At 44.6% G+C, this 17,564-nt stretch overlaps 1 protein-coding gene across 4 annotated transcripts; it reads right to left on the bottom strand.

The window, feature by feature from the left end:
- Positions 1–5,731: 5,731 nt before the first annotated feature.
- Positions 5,732–17,015, bottom strand: Znf623 (zinc finger protein 623). 4 transcript variants are annotated; one of them, XM_005395793.2, is made up of 4 exons: positions 16,083–17,015; positions 14,353–14,405; positions 12,144–12,227; positions 5,732–9,689 (listed from the first exon to the last, which is right to left on the bottom strand). In XM_005395793.2, exon 4 carries the CDS (start codon positions 9,611–9,613, stop codon positions 8,114–8,116), a length of 1,500 nt encoding a protein of 499 aa, XP_005395850.1. In that variant the 5' UTR covers positions 9,614–9,689; positions 12,144–12,227; positions 14,353–14,405; positions 16,083–17,015; the 3' UTR covers positions 5,732–8,113. The 4 variants fall into 4 exon arrangements, with proteins under 4 accessions (XP_005395850.1, XP_005395851.1, XP_005395852.1 ...); XM_005395794.2 differs by lacking the exon at positions 12,144–12,227; XM_005395795.2 differs by lacking the exon at positions 14,353–14,405.
- Between the last annotated feature and the right edge of the window lie 549 nt (positions 17,016–17,564).

Genomic DNA, 17,564 nt, shown 5'->3' with positions numbered 1-17,564 from the left:
TATCTGAGCTAAGCATTAGATAGAAACAGAGAGACAGAGAGACAGAAAGAGAGACAGAGGAGACAGGAGAGAGAGGAGAGGGAGGGGAAGGGAGGGAGAGATACTTTAAATGCCCAGCTCCATTTCACTGGGCAAGCAGTTAATGATACATTTGGAATTAAATGACAATACATGGATAGCTGGAGTTTCCAGCTCATTTGGGCAGTGGGGTGTCTAACATTCATCCTCCACTCTCGTAAGTATTCTGTGATGGTTTATGGTTGATTGTCACCTTGATTGACTTGAGAGCTGCCTAGGGGACTAGTAGAGCACACTTCTGGGTAGGTCATAGACGAATAACCTTGGGGACTAAATCTGGTCCTTGCTCCTTCCTCGGACTCTTCTCCTGTGCTCTGCTTCCTGGTTGCCATGAGGTTGTCACAGGGAAGTGACTCCCAACTTGTTAGATGTCAGATGTGCCCAGTTTTTTTCTCCTGATACAGAAGAATGGATTCAAGGACAAGGGAGGTTAAGAATAGGATAGGTTTATTGAGAGAAAGCTCCTGGGACACAAAGGGTCCCAAAAGTGGGTGGCCACTGAGACTCTTTGTCTAGAGGTAATTTATACACAAAATTACAACTTGGGTAACCACAAGTCAAACTACAATCAACATACAGGTTTACAAGTGCAGTTGTTTAGCTATTAATCCAATAGAAATGTGAAGCACATAGGAAGGGTATATGGTATGCATCATTAACTTCAGCTTATCTTCTACTGTACAAAAAACAAAGGCCTTCTTAGAAGGGGATGGGAGTACAGGTCAGGGTATTCTGTCACCCATCTATGTGTCTGGCCTACTATCTGGGCTCACTGGACCAGATGGTAGCAATTGTGGCACCATCTCAAGCTGCTGTTTATCACTAGAAAAGCTTGAGGCCTGGCTCACTTCAGATGTCTCCAGCTGCAATAGCGATGTGTCTCATCTTTTGTAGTGACTCCCTTGAGGGTCCTATTCCTTTCTGTTTGCCTGTTAATTTTTACCTAACTTAGCTGTCCGTTAGTAAGGTGAGCAGCTTTCCTCCACCACAGAAGCCATGTTTATTTTGGAGCTAGCAGGCCATGGACTGAAACCCGTGAAACCATGAGCTGCAATCAACCTCCTTTGTGAGGTATTTTATCCCACTGACATACACAGAAAATTGGTACTGAGAACTGGGGTTGTTACTGTGACTATATCTGACAATGTAGTTCAGAAGCCTTTGGAAATGGTTTGTGGGAGGCGTTTGAAAAAGTTTAAAGAATCATGACGAAGCCTAGAAGGCTGTAAGTGGGGCTTGGCAGGCAATTCTGGTGGGAGATTAGAAGACCAGGATGCTGACAGGCATGCAGACAGTAAAGACTGTGCTTGCCATAGGAGACAGTGTAAAAAGGGCTAATGACATGGGTGGGTGAAGAATTTACCAGGGTGAGATTAAGAGTAAAGATAAAACTTTATTCAACTGGGGCAGTAGGCCAGTTTCCAAGTGAGGAATGAGATCATTAGGATATAGATAGGGGTCTTTATTAGGATGTGGGAAAAGTATAGACAGCAAATGTAGTTAAGTCTTTTTTTGCTGGGCATGGTGGCACACTCCTATAATCCCAGCACGCAGGAGGCAGAGGCAGGAGGATGGCAAGTTTGAGCCCAGCCTGGATAGCTTAAATGATTTAATGAGACCCTGACTCAAAAAAAGTGGGGAAGGGAGCTGGGGATATAGCTCAGTGTGAAGGTCCTGGGTTCAATCCCCAGTACATTACTTTAATGGAAGGTTCTGAACAACTTTATGCCAATAACTCCTGTATCTGAAATAATTCCTTGAAAGATAAAAAAATTACCAAAGTTTGTGCAGAAAACCAAAAAATCTGACCACTGTATCTATTGAAGAAATTGATTCTGCAATTAAAAAAAATTTTCCCACAATTAAAGTCCCACTGTTTCACTGATGGAATCAAACATTAACGAAGAAATATATCATTATTACACAAACAACTCCAGTGTGGATGTTTTTGAAAGTAACATTATGTTAGTAACAAAACAAGACAAACTGAGAAGGTACTATACCACATGTAGTGAAAATTTTAAGATAGGCACAGTGGCTGGGGATATATATAGCTCAGCAGCACAGCACCTGCCTGGCCAAGTGCAAGGTCCCAAGTTCGATTTCTGGTACCGCCCCCTCACCCCAAAAAAGATAGGCACAGTGGCACATGCTTGTAATTCCAGCTCTTGGGAGGCTGAGGTGGAAGGATCACAAGTTTGATCCTGACTGAACTTAAATGGCACCCTTTCTCAGAAAACATTAAAAAAAAAACAAAAATGGAAACAAAACTTGGTGCCAGAGCCCTCACTTCAATACCCAGTACCAGCAAAACTAAACAAGTGAAATAAATCTAGTCAGTGCAATAAGACAAGAAAAAAAAGTTGATATATATTGGAAAAAAAATTCTTTGGTTTTTTTTTTTTTTTTGCCTTTTTGAGACAGAGTCTCACTATGCACTTCAGGCTGGCCTTGAGCTCACTTTGTAGCCCAGGCTGGTCTCCAACTCAGAATGATCCTCCTGCCTCAGCCTCCGCGTGCTGGGATTACAGGCATGTGCGACCATGCCCAGCAAGAAAGATTCTTAACAAGCAGATGACATGATTATATATACAGAAAACACTGAGAAATCTAGGAAAAAAGCTACTGAAATATGTGAATTGATCTAAGTTGGTGGATACAAGATCAAAACAGAAAACTAATTAATTTCTGTACACTAGCAGATATAATTGAAAAATAGCTTTTTAAACAATTATACACATGGACATATGGAACCCAAAAGTTTAACAAAATATGAAAGACCTATAATGTGAGAGAAACTAAGTACAGTATACTATGCTCAAGGAAAACTTAGAATTGTTAAAATGTTAATACTGATTTTTTTTCAGACTTTTTTTTCCTTTTGAGACAGGGTTTCATTATGCAGTTCAGGCTGGCTTTGAACTCAACTCTGTAGCCCAGGCTGGCCTCAAACTCACAATCTTTCTGCCTCAGCCTCCTGAGTGCTGGAATTACAGGTGTGCACCATCATACCTGGACAATTTTTCAGACTTTCTAAAATTTATTGGTAGTATATGTTTACAGTACATGATTGCTTTCATTGGGGAACTGGTAATGTCCATAACACATTTCAACTTTTCCCCCTTCCCTTCTATCTAAACTGATCTACAGATCCCAGACAAGCTTCCTTTTTGTACAAATTGACAACCTGATGCTAAAACTTACACTGAAATGTAAAGGACCTAAGATAAAATTTGGAAAAGAAAAAACTGGAGCACTTCCAATACCTGATTTCAACATGTATTGCAAAATGATAGTGTCAGAGTGGGGTGACAATACATGGACAAGAGCAAAGGAACAAACCATTCACACATAATCATTTATTTTTTTTTTTACAAAAGTGTGGAAGTTTATTCAGTGAGAAAGTATAGTATCCCAACAAATGGTAAAAAAAACAAACTATCCACATAGACAAAACCTGAATATCGATCTTCACTGCATGTTATACACAAAAAATGAACTCAAAGCCAGATGTGGTGGTGCATTCCTATAATCCCAGCTACTTGGGAGGCTGAGGCAAGAGCACAAGGCCAGCATGGGCAGTTTAGCAAGATCCTGTCTTTTTAAGTTACTTTTATTTGTTTGAGACAGGGTTTCACTACATAGTTCAGGCTGGCCTTGAACTCAATCCTGTCTTAAAAAAAAAATTGTAAAAGTCTGAGGGTCTGGGCCTGGGCTCAATCTTCCTAACACACACACACACACACACACAAATGGAGTCTGAGGATTTCGTTTATTGGCAAAGCACTTGCTTAGTACTGTATGTCTAAGTCTCTGGGTTCAGTTAGGACACCACATCCATACAGACCACACATCCACACCTCTCAAAATAGAGGTGAAATAAAAATGCATGTCCTTTGAGGGGAAATAAAAATGCATGTCCTTTGAATAGGCAACTGTTTCTTAAAACTTAAAAATCTTAACTATAAGACAGGCAAGGTGGTACATACTTGTAATCCCAACATATTGGAAGGCTGAGGCAGGAGGACATCAAGTTCAAGCCCAGCCCGAGCAAGTCCTGAGACCCTATCTCACAAAATTTAAAAAGGCTGGGAGTGTAACTTATTATGAAGGCCCTAGGTTCAATCCCCAGTAGTATGAAGAAAATCATAACTATAAAGGATTTTGATTGCTGGGCATACCTGTAATCCCAGCATTCAGGAGAATTAGGCAGGATTGCCACAAATCAGTCTGGACTACACAGTGAGTTCAAGGCCAGCATAAACTACATATCGAGACCTTGTCTCAGGAAGGAAGAGAGGAAGGGAGGAAGGGAGGAAGGCAGGTGAAAAAAAGCCAAGCATGATGGTGCACACCTGTAATCCTAGCACTCTGGAGGCTGAGGCAGGAGGATCATTCCAAGTTCGAGGCTAGCCTAGGCTATAGTGAGTTCAGGGCCAGCCTGAACTACATAGTGAGACCCTATCTCAAAAAAAAGAAAAAAAAAATTTTTTTTTTTTTTTGGTAAACTGGACTTATTCAAAATTTTAAAATCTGATCTTCAAAAACACCACCAAGAAAATGACAAGGCAAGCCGAAGACACTAAGAAAATATTCATAATAAACATGTATTTGAAGATGCTTTCTCTAGAGTATGGGAATGATTCTTACAAGTTGGTAAGAGAATCCAACTTGAGACAGACCAAAAGATGTGACCACATCACAAATGGTGATATAGAACAGCAATCATCACTTGAAAGGTGTTGTGCAGCACTCAGCAGGCAGGTCCAAATTAAAACTAGACAGAAGAATAGGGTCAGCTTTAAGAGACTGACAATATAATGTGTTGGCCAGGCCTGAAAGCAACAGTGGTGTCACAGTGCAGCAGGAAGGTGAGACAGTACGACCACGAGACCTCTATGGCAGTTTCTTACAATGTTAAAACACACTACAGTGGACTTTTTACATAACCCTTAAACTCATGCTGAAATCCTAACCCCAAATGTGACAGTATGAAGAGATGAGGCCTTTGAGAGGTTATCAGACCACAAGGGCAAAGCCTTCAGGGATGGGATTTATGCCCCTGTGAGGGCGAAAGGCCCCTAGACCCCTTCTGCCATGTGAGGTTACAGTGAGAAGACATTCATCAACAGAGGAAGAGGGCCCTTACCAGACACCCTATCTACCCGTACCTTGGATCTCCCAGCCTCCACCACTGTGAGAAATGAATTCTTGTCCTTTATTAGCCACCCAGTTCATGCCCTTTTGGCTAGTCTCTTAAATGAACTAAGGTCTTATAACCTAGCAATAAATGTATTTGCCCAAGAGAAATAAAAACATGTGCAAATGAACACATAAATGCTCATAACAGTTTTATTTTTTTTTGTTGTTTTTGGTAATACTGGGAATTAAACCCAGGAAGCACTGAGGTACATCTGCAGCCCTTGTTAGACAGGGTCTTACTGAGTTGTCCAGTCTGGTTTTTAACTTGAAATCCTCCTGCCTCAGCCTCCCAAGTAGATAGGTGACAGGCACATGTGACCACACCTGGCTAACAATTCTTTTTCTTTTTTGAAACAGTAAGGATCAAGCCCAGGGCCTCATGCATGCCATGCAAGGACCCTATCACTAAACTACAAATCCCAGCAAATTTAATTCTTGAGTCAAAACTGGAAAGCCTATTTCCATAAACAGATCAATGAGTAACAAATGGTAATTTCTCTATACAATGGGGTTTTAGCAACAAGAACTACCAAAACACAAAATGTGGTTGAACCTAAAAACACACTGAAGGGTCGGAATTCAGACACTCGAGTCCACACGAATCCACATGTGTGAGGTTCTAAGACAAGCAACGCTAATCTACACTGACACAAAGTGGTTACTGTGGGGGGGGGGGCAGTGAGCTGATGGGAAAGGGAAAGAAAACTTTTAGGTGGAAATTTGTTTATCTTGATTATGCATGGTGGATACACAGATTTAGGTATTTCCCAAAGCTCTGCACATTCAAAGTACACATTCTGTTGTACTGATTAAAATGGTCTCATATCACCTATTTCTCTACATGTGAAACATCTCTAGTAAGTTTTTCACAAAGTGGATATTGTATGTTCTTTTGAACTCTGTTCCCTCAAGGGTTGTTGGGATTTGATAAGAATTCAAAATATGCCTTTATAGGCCAAAAAAAAAATTGTTTTTAAAATCATCTCAAAGCTGGTTGTTTCAGTTAACATTCAGATGAAGAAAAAATCAAAGGCCAAGGTAAGCAGTCCTGCTGAAAGGACTTTGCCATGTGCCAAAGCTGCCTGCTCTGCTGCCCAACCAAGCAGCAGTCTGTTGAGCCTGCCTGTATATGTAGAGCTCCCTCTCCCAGATCATCTTTTCTCCGCTAGTGGAAAGCACCCACTAGCCTCTGAGCCAGTTCAAATGTCACCTCTTCTGTGAAGTCTTCCCAGATCTGCCATGCTGCTAGTCACCTCCTAATGTTCCTATAAGACCTAGAGCACACTTCTCCCTATCTTGGCACTTTACTCACTGTAACATCATGTCTTCCCCACGGCATTCCACACTACTGTAGTGCAGATGGCCTCTTCCTCTCACTTTCCCAATATCCAGAACTATTCCTTATAGATCTCAGTACAGTACCTTTTCAAATGAGTGATAATGTGAAGCAGAGGGCAACTAATTGTCAGGAGTTGAGTCAATCTTGGAGCTGCTGTGTTATGGTTTAGATTTAAGATGTCCTCCAAAACTCTCATGTGCTCAGTAGTGGGGCTTTTGGAAGGTGATTAGAACATGAGGGCGCTATACTCTTCAGTGTGTGGTGTTATGAGTTGGGGTCTGGTTAAAGGCAGGTCAATGGGGACATAACTTGGAAGGGTGTTCTCTCCCTCTCTGGCTCCTCCTTTTGCTCTCTGCTTTCTGCCTCTATGACATACGCAATTTTCCTCTGCTAAGCCCTTCTACTATGCCATTTCTTCTGTGGAGCCTATGGAACATGGAGTGAAACTTCTCAAAATGTGAGCCAAAATAAACCTCTCCACCTTTAAGCTGTGGCTATCAGATATGATATCTCACTGACAAGAAAAGTGATTAAGACATAAGAACTACCCACCCCCCCAAAAAGACAAAATGAGCTAGAACGAAGTTGTGCAGTACACTGGGGTTGTGTACCCATCAAGTACCTGGGGGCATTAAGGGCAGTAGGCAGTTCCAGGTGAGGCTGCAGGCAGCAATGTGAGGGGGCCAATATAAGCAAGTAATTCAGCAACTCTCAGGCAGGAGCAGAAGGCATTAAGGGGTCTAGGAGAGAAGATATGTCCAGTAAACTAGATCATACTGACACAAAAATACTCCTCAAAAAAATAGCAATACAGAAAGGACAAAGCAAGAGAGCTGCCAATTACACAGATGTGGGGGTGTTTTTTATGGATGCACATTAGGCACTGGGGATGTATGAACCAATCAGGACATCATCACTATCAAGGAACTGAGTGTAACAAGAAATAATTCATAATTCAGTAGTAAGAGATAAGCACTGAGCCTCAAAAGTGTGGAAAACTTGCTGGCTAAGTGCAAGGGAAATGTTCCTTGACAAGATGCCAGAGCCTTGCAAGATGAGTTATTCAGCAGAGCAGTGTGGAGTGAGAAGTGGGACACAACTGTGTGGCCAGGAACTGATCAGTTAAGGAGATAGAAACCTCAGGACACAGAACATGGGGGCTTGGGGGTCATCCCCAGGACAACAGAGAACCCAGTATGGGTTTTGCATGAGAATAATCTTCTCTAGCCTCACAGGCAACCCTCTCTTAAGTAAAAGACTAAATTCAAAGCTCTGCTCTGAAAGGACTGAACTCAAGAGTGGGTTGTATTTGTGAATACAATACAGAAAACTTTTCTTCCTCTAACCTGTTCCAGCTCAAAGCCAGCTGTCCACTGGTAGGCACCAGACCACTCTAAATACAGCCCCTCCATGATTAAGGAAACTGACACGTCCAAAGCAACAACAACCCTAATTCCACCCACCTTTAAACACCACTCTCTTGAATTAGAGTGATCATAAGTTATCCATGTGACCCTCCTGCCCTGTGGACCTCTCATCTAAACATGTAGGAGTCTCACTTAGGGAAAGGCCCTCCTGGTGGATAAAGTCAGGGGGTGGCGTACAATCCTCTCCCAGCTGACTACACTCATACAGCTTCTCTTCAGTGTGCATCTTCTGGTGTTGGAGGAAGTTTGACCTCTGGATGAAGCCTTTCCCACAGAAACTGCACACATAGGGCTTTTCCCCGGTGTGCACAATCTGGTGGAGCAGCAGCTTAGAGCTCTGGATGAAGGCTTTCCCGCAGTCTTTGCACTCAAATGGTCGGTCCCCAGTGTGGATCTTCTGATGCTCTGTGAGGTGGGCTTTCTGCAGAAAAGCCTTCCCGCATTCTTTACATTCATATACCCGCTCACCAGTGTGGATTTTCTGGTGCCGGATAAGATATGAGCTCAGGAAGAAGGCCTTCCCACATTCATCACACTCGTAGAGTTTCTCCCCAGTGTGGATTCTCTGATGCTGAGTGAAGTTGGATGTCTGGCTGAAGCGCTTCCCACACTCATTGCAGACATAAGGCCGCTCTCCAGTGTGAATTCTCTGATGCTGAATAAGTTTTGAACTTCGAATGAAGGCCTTCCCACACTCATTACACTCAAAGGGTCTCTCCCCAGTATGAATCCTCTGGTGCTCGACGAGGTCTGAGCGGTGGCGGAAGGCCTTCCCACAGTCTTTGCACTCATACTGCTTTACTTCAGTGTGGATTTGGTAATGTCGAATAAGGCTGGAGCTCCTGATAAAAGATTTCCCACACTCATTACACTCATAAGGTCTTTCACCTGTGTGAATTCTCTGATGGCGAATAAGTAAGGAGCTCTGGCTGAAGCCTTTCCCACACTCTTTGCACTCAAAAGGTCTTTCTCTAGTGTGAACTCTCTGGTGCCGAAGGAGGTCTGAGCTGTGACAAAATGCTTTCCCACACTGAGCACATCGGAATGGCTTTTCTCCCGTATGTACTTGCTGGTGCTCAGCAAGATTTGTGTAGTGAATGAAGTCTTTCCCACACACATTGCACACATACAATCTGTCTTCAGTGTGGGTTCTCTGGTGCTCTACAAGGTGTGAGGCCTGACTGAAGTCTTTCCCACAATGTTCACATTTATAAGGTTTCTGCCCAGTGTGAGAAATTTGATGTTTAACTAGGTCTGAGTTAAATGAGAAACTTTTACCACAAATACCACAGGGATGAGACTCCCCTTCTACAAGCTCCCTTTGAAGTATAAGAAGATTTGGGTTCAGAATAGGGTTTCTCCCTGGCTTACTACACACCTGGGCTGTCTCTCCTGTTTGGATTTTCCAGTGGGTCACTGTAACTTGTTTGAACCCATCCTCCTGAGAGGGGGGACTTCCTAGGCTCTGCCCTTCTGAGTTTCCCAATAGCTGCCCTAATCTGGCTTCATGGACTTCTCTAGACTCAGAGGTAGGGTGCTCCATTACTGTGAGTCTGTCTGACATCATCTTATGGGAATTTTCATCCTCAGAAATTCAAGCTTTGGAGTCACCTTCTCATCACCATCTCGTTCTGCAGCAGAATCTGAAACAAGAAGAAGATTGTTTTTCCCCTTTGTTAACAAGGAGCTACTGAAGCACATGAAGGATTCAACTGTTTCCTCTGCCCACACTCCTGACCCCACAGTTAGCTCGAACAGCCATCCTCATTTGGGAAATCTCTCTGTGGCTCTCTATCTGACATGTCCAACTCTGTAGTACACAGCATTCTGCTGACCCTCTGTGCCTCCTGAATGTGAGGCAGTGTCAGGGATATAACTTGGACCCTACCCAAAAATCAAGATCCATGTTTCTAAGTGGGAACACTAAAATTTATCAGTGTTACCACCTGATCACTGTCTCTTACTTCTTCATATCTTTTAAAAAAATTTTTTTTTAAATAGTATCTTGCTATGTACCCCAGGCTGGCCTGCAACTGATGGCAATCCTCCTGCCTCAGTTTCCCAAGTGCTGGAATTACAGGCATATACCACCACGCCTCCTAGTCCTCCGTATCTTGCTTTTAGTCCCCACCTACTGTGATCCATGGTACTGCATTTACTTGAGGTTACATGTTACACATAGCCCTAGCACTGACAGGAGCTACAGCTCACCCAGGAACCAAATCCAGTTAGGACCTCCTGACTTCCAGTCTTGCAGCCCTTCCAGTGGTTTTGTCATCTAGTTCCCTAGACCAAAGCCATTGCTGCCTACAGTGGCTACAGTGGTCTCTGCTTCCTGCTCAGAACTCCTCGGCACAGTTCTAACCACCCAGAATTCAGCCCTGCACACCTCAGTTCTATATCTGTGATTTGAACAATTCTGTATCAAAAACACTGGAAGAAAAAAATTGTCTGCACTGAACACATACAGACTTTTTCCTGTTATTGTTCCCTAATGATGATGATAATAATAACAACAACAAAAACTACACTGCGTTAGGTATGGCAAGTCACCTAGAGATGATTTACAGCACATGGAGGCTATGCATAGGTTACATGCAAATACTGCAGCATTTCATGTTAGGGACTTGTGGCTCTTCAGATTTTGGTATCTGTGGAACTGAGGGATACCTGTATAATCATCCTCTTCATATACCCCCAACTCCCCTGTACTTTCTCCTTCTGCAGTGTGTAGGTTAGATTTGGCTTGCTTCCTAACCTGTCTGCACTCTTGCTGACTGGAGTAAGCCACATTTTACAGCTCTACTTGATGGCTCCGAAAGCTATACTTCCCTAACTCTCCTGGTTTTCCTCTTTTTAAATGTGCAACATCCCTCCTGCCCCTCAGCTGATGACCCTGATTCAAGTTTCGATGAGAAAAATAGAACTGATGAGACAGAAATGTCCACTTTCTCTCATCTACCTACCTACATCTGTACCCATCTGCTCTCCCTTCTGTTGAGTTAAATTGTCGCTGTGCTCTAGACCCCTCCCCTCCCAGTTCTTCCTGCCATTATTTATGTCCTCTACAAAATCATGAGCTCCCTTCTATCTTAGCAGCCCAAGGTCCATCACATACAGCAATGACAGCACTTCTCCCACCTAAAAATCTAACTTTGCAGCATGCCTGTGATCCTAGATATCGGAGTGGGCAGATCACTTGAGCTATAAGTTCAAGGCCAGTCTGGGTAACAAGTGAGACCCAGTCTCAAAAAGAAACTGGGCCGGAGGTATAGCTCAGTAGTAGAGTGCTTGCTTCACTTGATCTCAAGTACCATAAAACAGAACAAAGAATGTTCTGAAAGATTTTAAACAAAAACCCTCACTTCTTAGGCCCTATTCCCTCCAAGTACTACTTCATTACTCTACTTCTCTATAGCAACCCTCACAGGGTCACTGGACTTGTTTCTTCATCCTTTACATCTTTAAACCTACTCCAATCAGACTTACACCCCAACAGTCCACCATGTCACCCAGCCAGGCCAGCCACAGCACCCTACCCCCCAACAAAACTACTGGCAGAGGCTGATAGCCAGTAACTCCTCTTCTTCTGAGTCACCTTGTCAGTGGGTTTCTGGGACAGCCTCTCCTGGCCTGCTCTCTCCCTTCTTCACTGACTACTCCCTCAGGGTATCCACTGATGACACCAGAGTCCTGTCATGTACCACTTTCTATCCCCATTCACTCTGGAGATGAGCACACCCATTTTAGGAGACAGCCACTGCTGAAATATGCATTCTATCTGTAGCCTAACCATCTTCCTAACTTCTACCCCTGACTAGCTCTAATTGTGATACCTTCACCTGGATATTCTCTGAATCTTTTCAAACCTTTCACATACATTTTTCACATACATTGTGTCAAACTTCTGACCTAATGTGTCAAACTTCTGATTTTTCTCTCTAAATCTGTCACTCTATAGTAAGAACTCCAACATTCCATTTGCTCAGGCCACAATTATTGCAAGAGTCCTTGTCTCACTTTTCTTTGTTCACACTCCATATTCAATCCATTGCAGACCTGTAAGCTGAGCTTTCACTTACAAACTTCCAACATACCTTCCACCATCATTTCTTGACACAGGCCCATGAACCTGCCTCGTGTCTCCTTTCTCTCTCTTCCACACAGCCAGCAGGATGACCCTTAAAAAGCATAAACCTGTTGTTTTTTTTCCTATTCAAAATCATAATGCTCTCCTCTTCCCCACCATGTCAAAGTCAGCATCCATCCCCAGGACAGGTGATGAGTTGACAGAATTAAATGCTTAGGACAATAGCTAGGCTTTCTACCTCAGGTAGGCATTCTACTCCTCTTACAAGCCAGCTGTTTCCAGAGGTACATATGCTGCTTTGCTTCCCAAAGTCTTGAGTTTTAAGCAGGGAAACACCCATGAGGACAGACAGAAGCTATACAGTGCTGCCAACCAGTGGACATCAGTGTAACTGGCATTTAGTCTGAAGAAGTCCAATGTCTCTCCAACCTAGCCTATGGCTAGTAAAAAGGTGAATGTTTGCTCTTTACATGCCTTACTGGTGAGCCTCAACCACTTCAGAACCCCAGAAAGAAGGAGGGACTATTCATCAGGCCCTCAAAGCTCAGCCAGGCACTATGCTGAACAAAAGACCTGCATTGGCTCAGGCACGCCTCCCCTCCTCAGAGGCTAGGTGTTTTATCTCTTGACAGAGGAAACAGACTAAGAGAGAAAGTAAATCATACAGAGTCATTGAACCAGTAAAAGTTAGAGCTAAATTCAAATTAGATCTGTCTGCCTCTGATGTCCATTTTCTGAGAAATTTCTTTTCTTTCCCAAGTGTAATGTCACTTTTACAGGATACTTTGCTTAGAGATCAGCTGGGATTAGTATTTGGAAAGTAGTTTTATATGTTAAGCATCACCACTTCTCTAAATTTAAAAAGGGAACCAGTCATGGTTGCGCACACCTATAATCCCAGCACTTGAGAGGCTGAGGCAGGATGATCGCCTTGAGTTTGAGGTCAGCCTGGGCTACATAGTGAGTTGAAGATCAGTCTGAACTAGATAGTAAGACCCTGTTTCAAAAAAACCAAAAATAAATAATAAAAAGAAGGTGCTGAGAGTGAGGTGGAGGTACAGTCTCTCATTTTGGAAGTCAGTGATACCTAATGACTTTTTTCCTCCTTTGCAGTACTGGGGATTGAACCCAGGCCCTCGCCCATACTAGGCAAGTGCTCTACCACTGAGATACATCTCCAACTCTTTTTATACTTTTTTTTTTTTGAGAAAGGGTCTCACTTTGTAATGCAGGCCTGCCAACACCACACCTGGCTCTTTATGTTATTCTTGAGACAGGGTCTTGTTTAAGTGGCCCAGGCTGGTCTTGAATTTATATCCAGTCTTAGCTTTCTGAATAGCTGGGATTATATGTGTATGCCATTGCTCCCAGTTGCTTTTTATTTTTTAAATGACACTACCTGCAAACAAGCTTGCATCTTTAGAGTATAGCTTAAGACCATTTGTGTGCCTCCAAATGGTTTTCACATAAATTTTTTTTTTTAACTTTAGAGGAAGTGTTTAAAATAGAATATTCCTACTGGGCATGGTGGCACATGCCTGTAATCTTAGCACTTGAGGGCTGAGGCAGGTGAACCGTGAGTTCAAGTCCAGCCTGCATGACAAAGTGAGACCCTATCTGCCCTCCCCCTAAAAAAAGAATATTTCCTGCTTTGAAGAAACATTTGTCTTGAGGCTGAATTTGATCTCTAGCCTCACCAAATGAATGAACAAATAAAATCATTATTGAAGAAAGAAAAACTTTTGTCTCAAAATTAACAATTGCAGGGGTTGGAGGGTGACTAGCGATTGAACCCAGGATCTTGACACTGAGCTACATCTCCAGGCGTTTTTTAAGACAATGTCTCAAGTTGTCCAGGCTGGGCTTGAATTTGTGATCCTCTTACCTCAAGCTCTGAATGTTGGGATTATCCCAATGTGCTACCACACTTGATTAAAATCAGAAATCTTGTATTTCTGCTTAGCTTCTACTTCTATGAATACAAATATAATTAAATCAATACTTTTTCATTTAAAATAATTTCAGTGAATATAAACCTATGCCAGGCTTCTGGCCCCATATGACCCTTTTCTACTATAAAATATGGAATCTGCTGGGAAAAAAATTTACATGAAATGGTCTAAATGCACACCCAAAGCTGTGCACCAGCAGCACTTGCCCTGGGTGCTCAGAAGATGCCCGTTATAGCACTAGAAGCTCAGATTTTGCACCCATACCGGTAAAGGGACATTCCAGCCTTGGCTCTCAGTCACCACCTGTTGCTCATGTCCTAAAGAAAAGGAGAAGAAAGGTTTGCTGAGTTTCACCCTTAAGAAAAACAAAAGCAGAGCTAGAGAGCTCCATCAGAAGCCTGTGCACTTGCCACCGCAGTCATGGAGGCATCTGAGCACTGTGCATATCAGACACTAGGCAAGGTGTGTGAAGTCTTCTCATGTTCTCTGTATAACCATCCATGAGGATCTGTGAGGCAACTTGCTCAAGGGCAAAGAGAAGTGAAGCCAGCTCACTGGGCATGGCGATGCACTTTGTAACTCCAGTACTCTGGGAGACTGAGACAACAGGACAAAAAGTTTGAGCCCAGACAGTCTTTAGCAAGACTGTCTCAAAATTTAAAAAAAAAAAAAAAAATCAGTAAGAAGAGCTGGGGATGTAGCTCAGTACAAAGTCCCTAGGTTCAATCATCAGTTCCCGGTGCAGTCTAACCGCTCTCCCAGGTCATTTGACTTCTAACCCCAGCAGCTGCTCCTAGAGCTCACCCAAAGGCACTGATGAGGGTTTTCTTTTCCTGACAATCCCAGTATTCTTTTACCAGCCATCTTCCACGACCTAAGGCACCACTCAGGGCTCCCTGAATTGCTTCAATGGTGCCACCTTGCTCTACTATCATTACTTCCCTGACCTCTCCATCAACAGCTGAGCTCATGAGTGCTGTCAGAGCCTTCCCAGCTCTGCCCTCTCTCCTTACCGTCACTGAGACCATTCTAGGAAAACCAGGAATCTATCCCCAGAACTCTAGTAAAGGCCCGGAAGATTGTGAAGTCTCTCTCTGTAGGTTCTGTAAAGTTACAACAGGTATTAAGATTCGGTATAATGTCACATCCCTCACAGGGACAAAGATCCCCTGTCTGTGGACAGGGAATGAGGTGTTGTCTACAGACTCAGAACAATGGCTATCACATCCTAGGCGGGCAGAAGACATTTATTTCTCTCCGCCATTGATACTAGATCTCAGAGGATCGAGAGGTCTACGAGTACCTCAGGGCAGCTTCAAGTATGAGGTCTACAAACAGAAGGTCTGAGCTCAGCACCTGCACCCAGCTAACATCCCTGGAAACCTCTGGCATACTTAGGCCCTGAGCAACTTTAACCGTGATACAGCTAGAGTGTCAAGGGGGCAAAACGTCCCTAGCATCAGCAGCGAGACGACAGTAGGATTCATAGAATTCTAGGGGAAAAGGACGCTTCAGGGAAAAGCTACGACAGCGTAACAGACCACCTCGCGTCCTCTGGGATTTGTCCGTCGGGCCCAAGCTCCAGAGGTGGCTGTGCTAGTCACACATCCCCCTTGGGCCTCCGCCATAGCAGCGCAACGGTACGGATGCTGCAGATCCAGAGCACAGGAGCGGGAAGCCCACGCACAGTCCGAGCAGAACGGCAGGGTCGCCCGAGCCAGCGCCACACACCGGGGCAGCAGCCCGGCGGCGGCGCGGTGGCTTGAACACCGCCGCATGGAAGTCGGAGCCGCGGGCGCGGCGACCAGGGTGTGCAATCCCTGCCGGCCGCGAGGAGTGCATGCAACACCGGGTGGAGCCGGGCAGTTACCACTTGGTGCTCCGGGGAGACTGAGGCTCCAACCCCGGACCGGGCGACACGCTGAGGCCACCGGCAACAAGCAAGCGCGGCCAGGGCGACCCGAGCCCTCACCCGCCTGTAACACGCCACTCACCCCGTGCCCAGTGGCGAGAGGACTGCAATGGCCCGACGCCGGAGCCGCCGACGGCCCCACAGGCCGCCGACAAAGCCCACACAGATACCGACAAAGCCCGCACGGCCGCCGGCACACTGCGGCCGGAACTCGCCCCAGGCCCCGCCCCGAGAACTTCCGTCGCCGCTCTAGGAGCGAAGTCCGGGAGGCTGCCTCTCTGTGGTGCAGACCTCCAGCCGAGCGGAAGTGAAGCGTCTGGGGCGCTCAGCTCTTGTGGTTAGTAAGGCTAGCCAACCTGCGAACCAGCCTCCCAAGAGGCGAAGACTCTTGGGGAAATTGGTTATGCCGTAGGTCTTCAAACTTCGGCCACTCTTGCATCCTTCAAAGAGCGTGGGAACGGCTCCCTCTCGCGGGAACGTTGCCCCTAAAGTGTAAATAGGTCCAAATAATTCAACTTCTGGAGAGTGCAGGGACCACAGAACAAAACAGTTGTTTTGCCCCCGAGAACGGCAGAAGTCTCGGTGCAAGGCTCCCTCCCTCGGTGCGGGCCTGCGGCTTCCAGCGCACTCGGGACGACCCCAACCAGAGCCAACCCTTAGACGGCCAACAGGCTCTTGAGCTTTCTTTCCTGAGCATTTAATAAAAAGGGCTTGCCGTGGGAGCTGTATATCTCTTACAGCTCAGCAGGGTCACTCTGAAAGCCCTGAGTGCCATTCTTTTGAAATACAACCAGCGGAGGTATGGTGCCTGTGTCCGTCTCTAGGGAGATGGAGTCCTAGCTATGACTGACTGCCCGCTGGGGACACAGCAGCTAATTGCGTTTATATGGATCAACCCGTTGTCATTGTTCACTTCCTACTGCCTCAGTCTCTCTTTAAGACATCCAGGCACCTCTGCATAGATCAGGATGGAGCTTGGCTCTTTCCTGTATGGTCAGTAGTTACTGAATAAAATTTATTTTTACAGCTTTAAGGAATGTCTGGCTGTGTCTGTGACAATCCTTAAAATGTATCAAATGGAATCTAAATATCACAGTGGCTGAGTACATGTCATCTCTTTAAAAATACATGACTAAGCCGGGAGTGGTGGCAAATGCCTGTAATTCCAGCACTGGGGAGGCTGAAGCAGGAGGATTGACACGAGATCGAAGCCAGCCTGGAATATCTAGAGTTGAGCGCCAGCCCCAACTACAAAGTGAGACCCTGTCTCAAAAAAAAAAAAAAAAAAAAAAAAGTGACTAAGCCAGTCCACAACGTTCAGAAAGTTTTAAAAGTCTCTTCAACCCATTTTTGTCTTTTTGAGACAGGGTTTTGCTATGCAGTTCAGGCTGGCCTGGAACTCACTTTTTCCCTCCGGCTGGCCTCACAGCAATCCTCCTGCCTCAGCCTCCCAAGTACTGCGATTACAGGCATGCACCACCAAACCTGGTGAACTCCTTTTTGAATTTGTAGTTACATTCCACTTTCCTCGAAGAATTTTATCTAATGTGATATATTTTCCATC

This window comes from Chinchilla lanigera, unplaced genomic scaffold, assembly GCF_000276665.1.
Source record: "Chinchilla lanigera isolate Chin_1 unplaced genomic scaffold, ChiLan1.0 scaffold00053, whole genome shotgun sequence".
NCBI classification, from domain to species: Eukaryota; Metazoa; Chordata; class Mammalia; order Rodentia; family Chinchillidae; genus Chinchilla; species Chinchilla lanigera.
Note: the sequence above shows the minus strand (reverse complement) of the source record. Positions and strands in the feature narration are given on the sequence as shown.

Excerpts from the sequence above, each read along its gene's own strand:
- Znf623 (XM_005395793.2), bottom strand. The coding sequence starts at position 9,613 with ATGATGTCAGACAGACTCACAGTAATGGAGCACCCTACCTCTGAGTCT.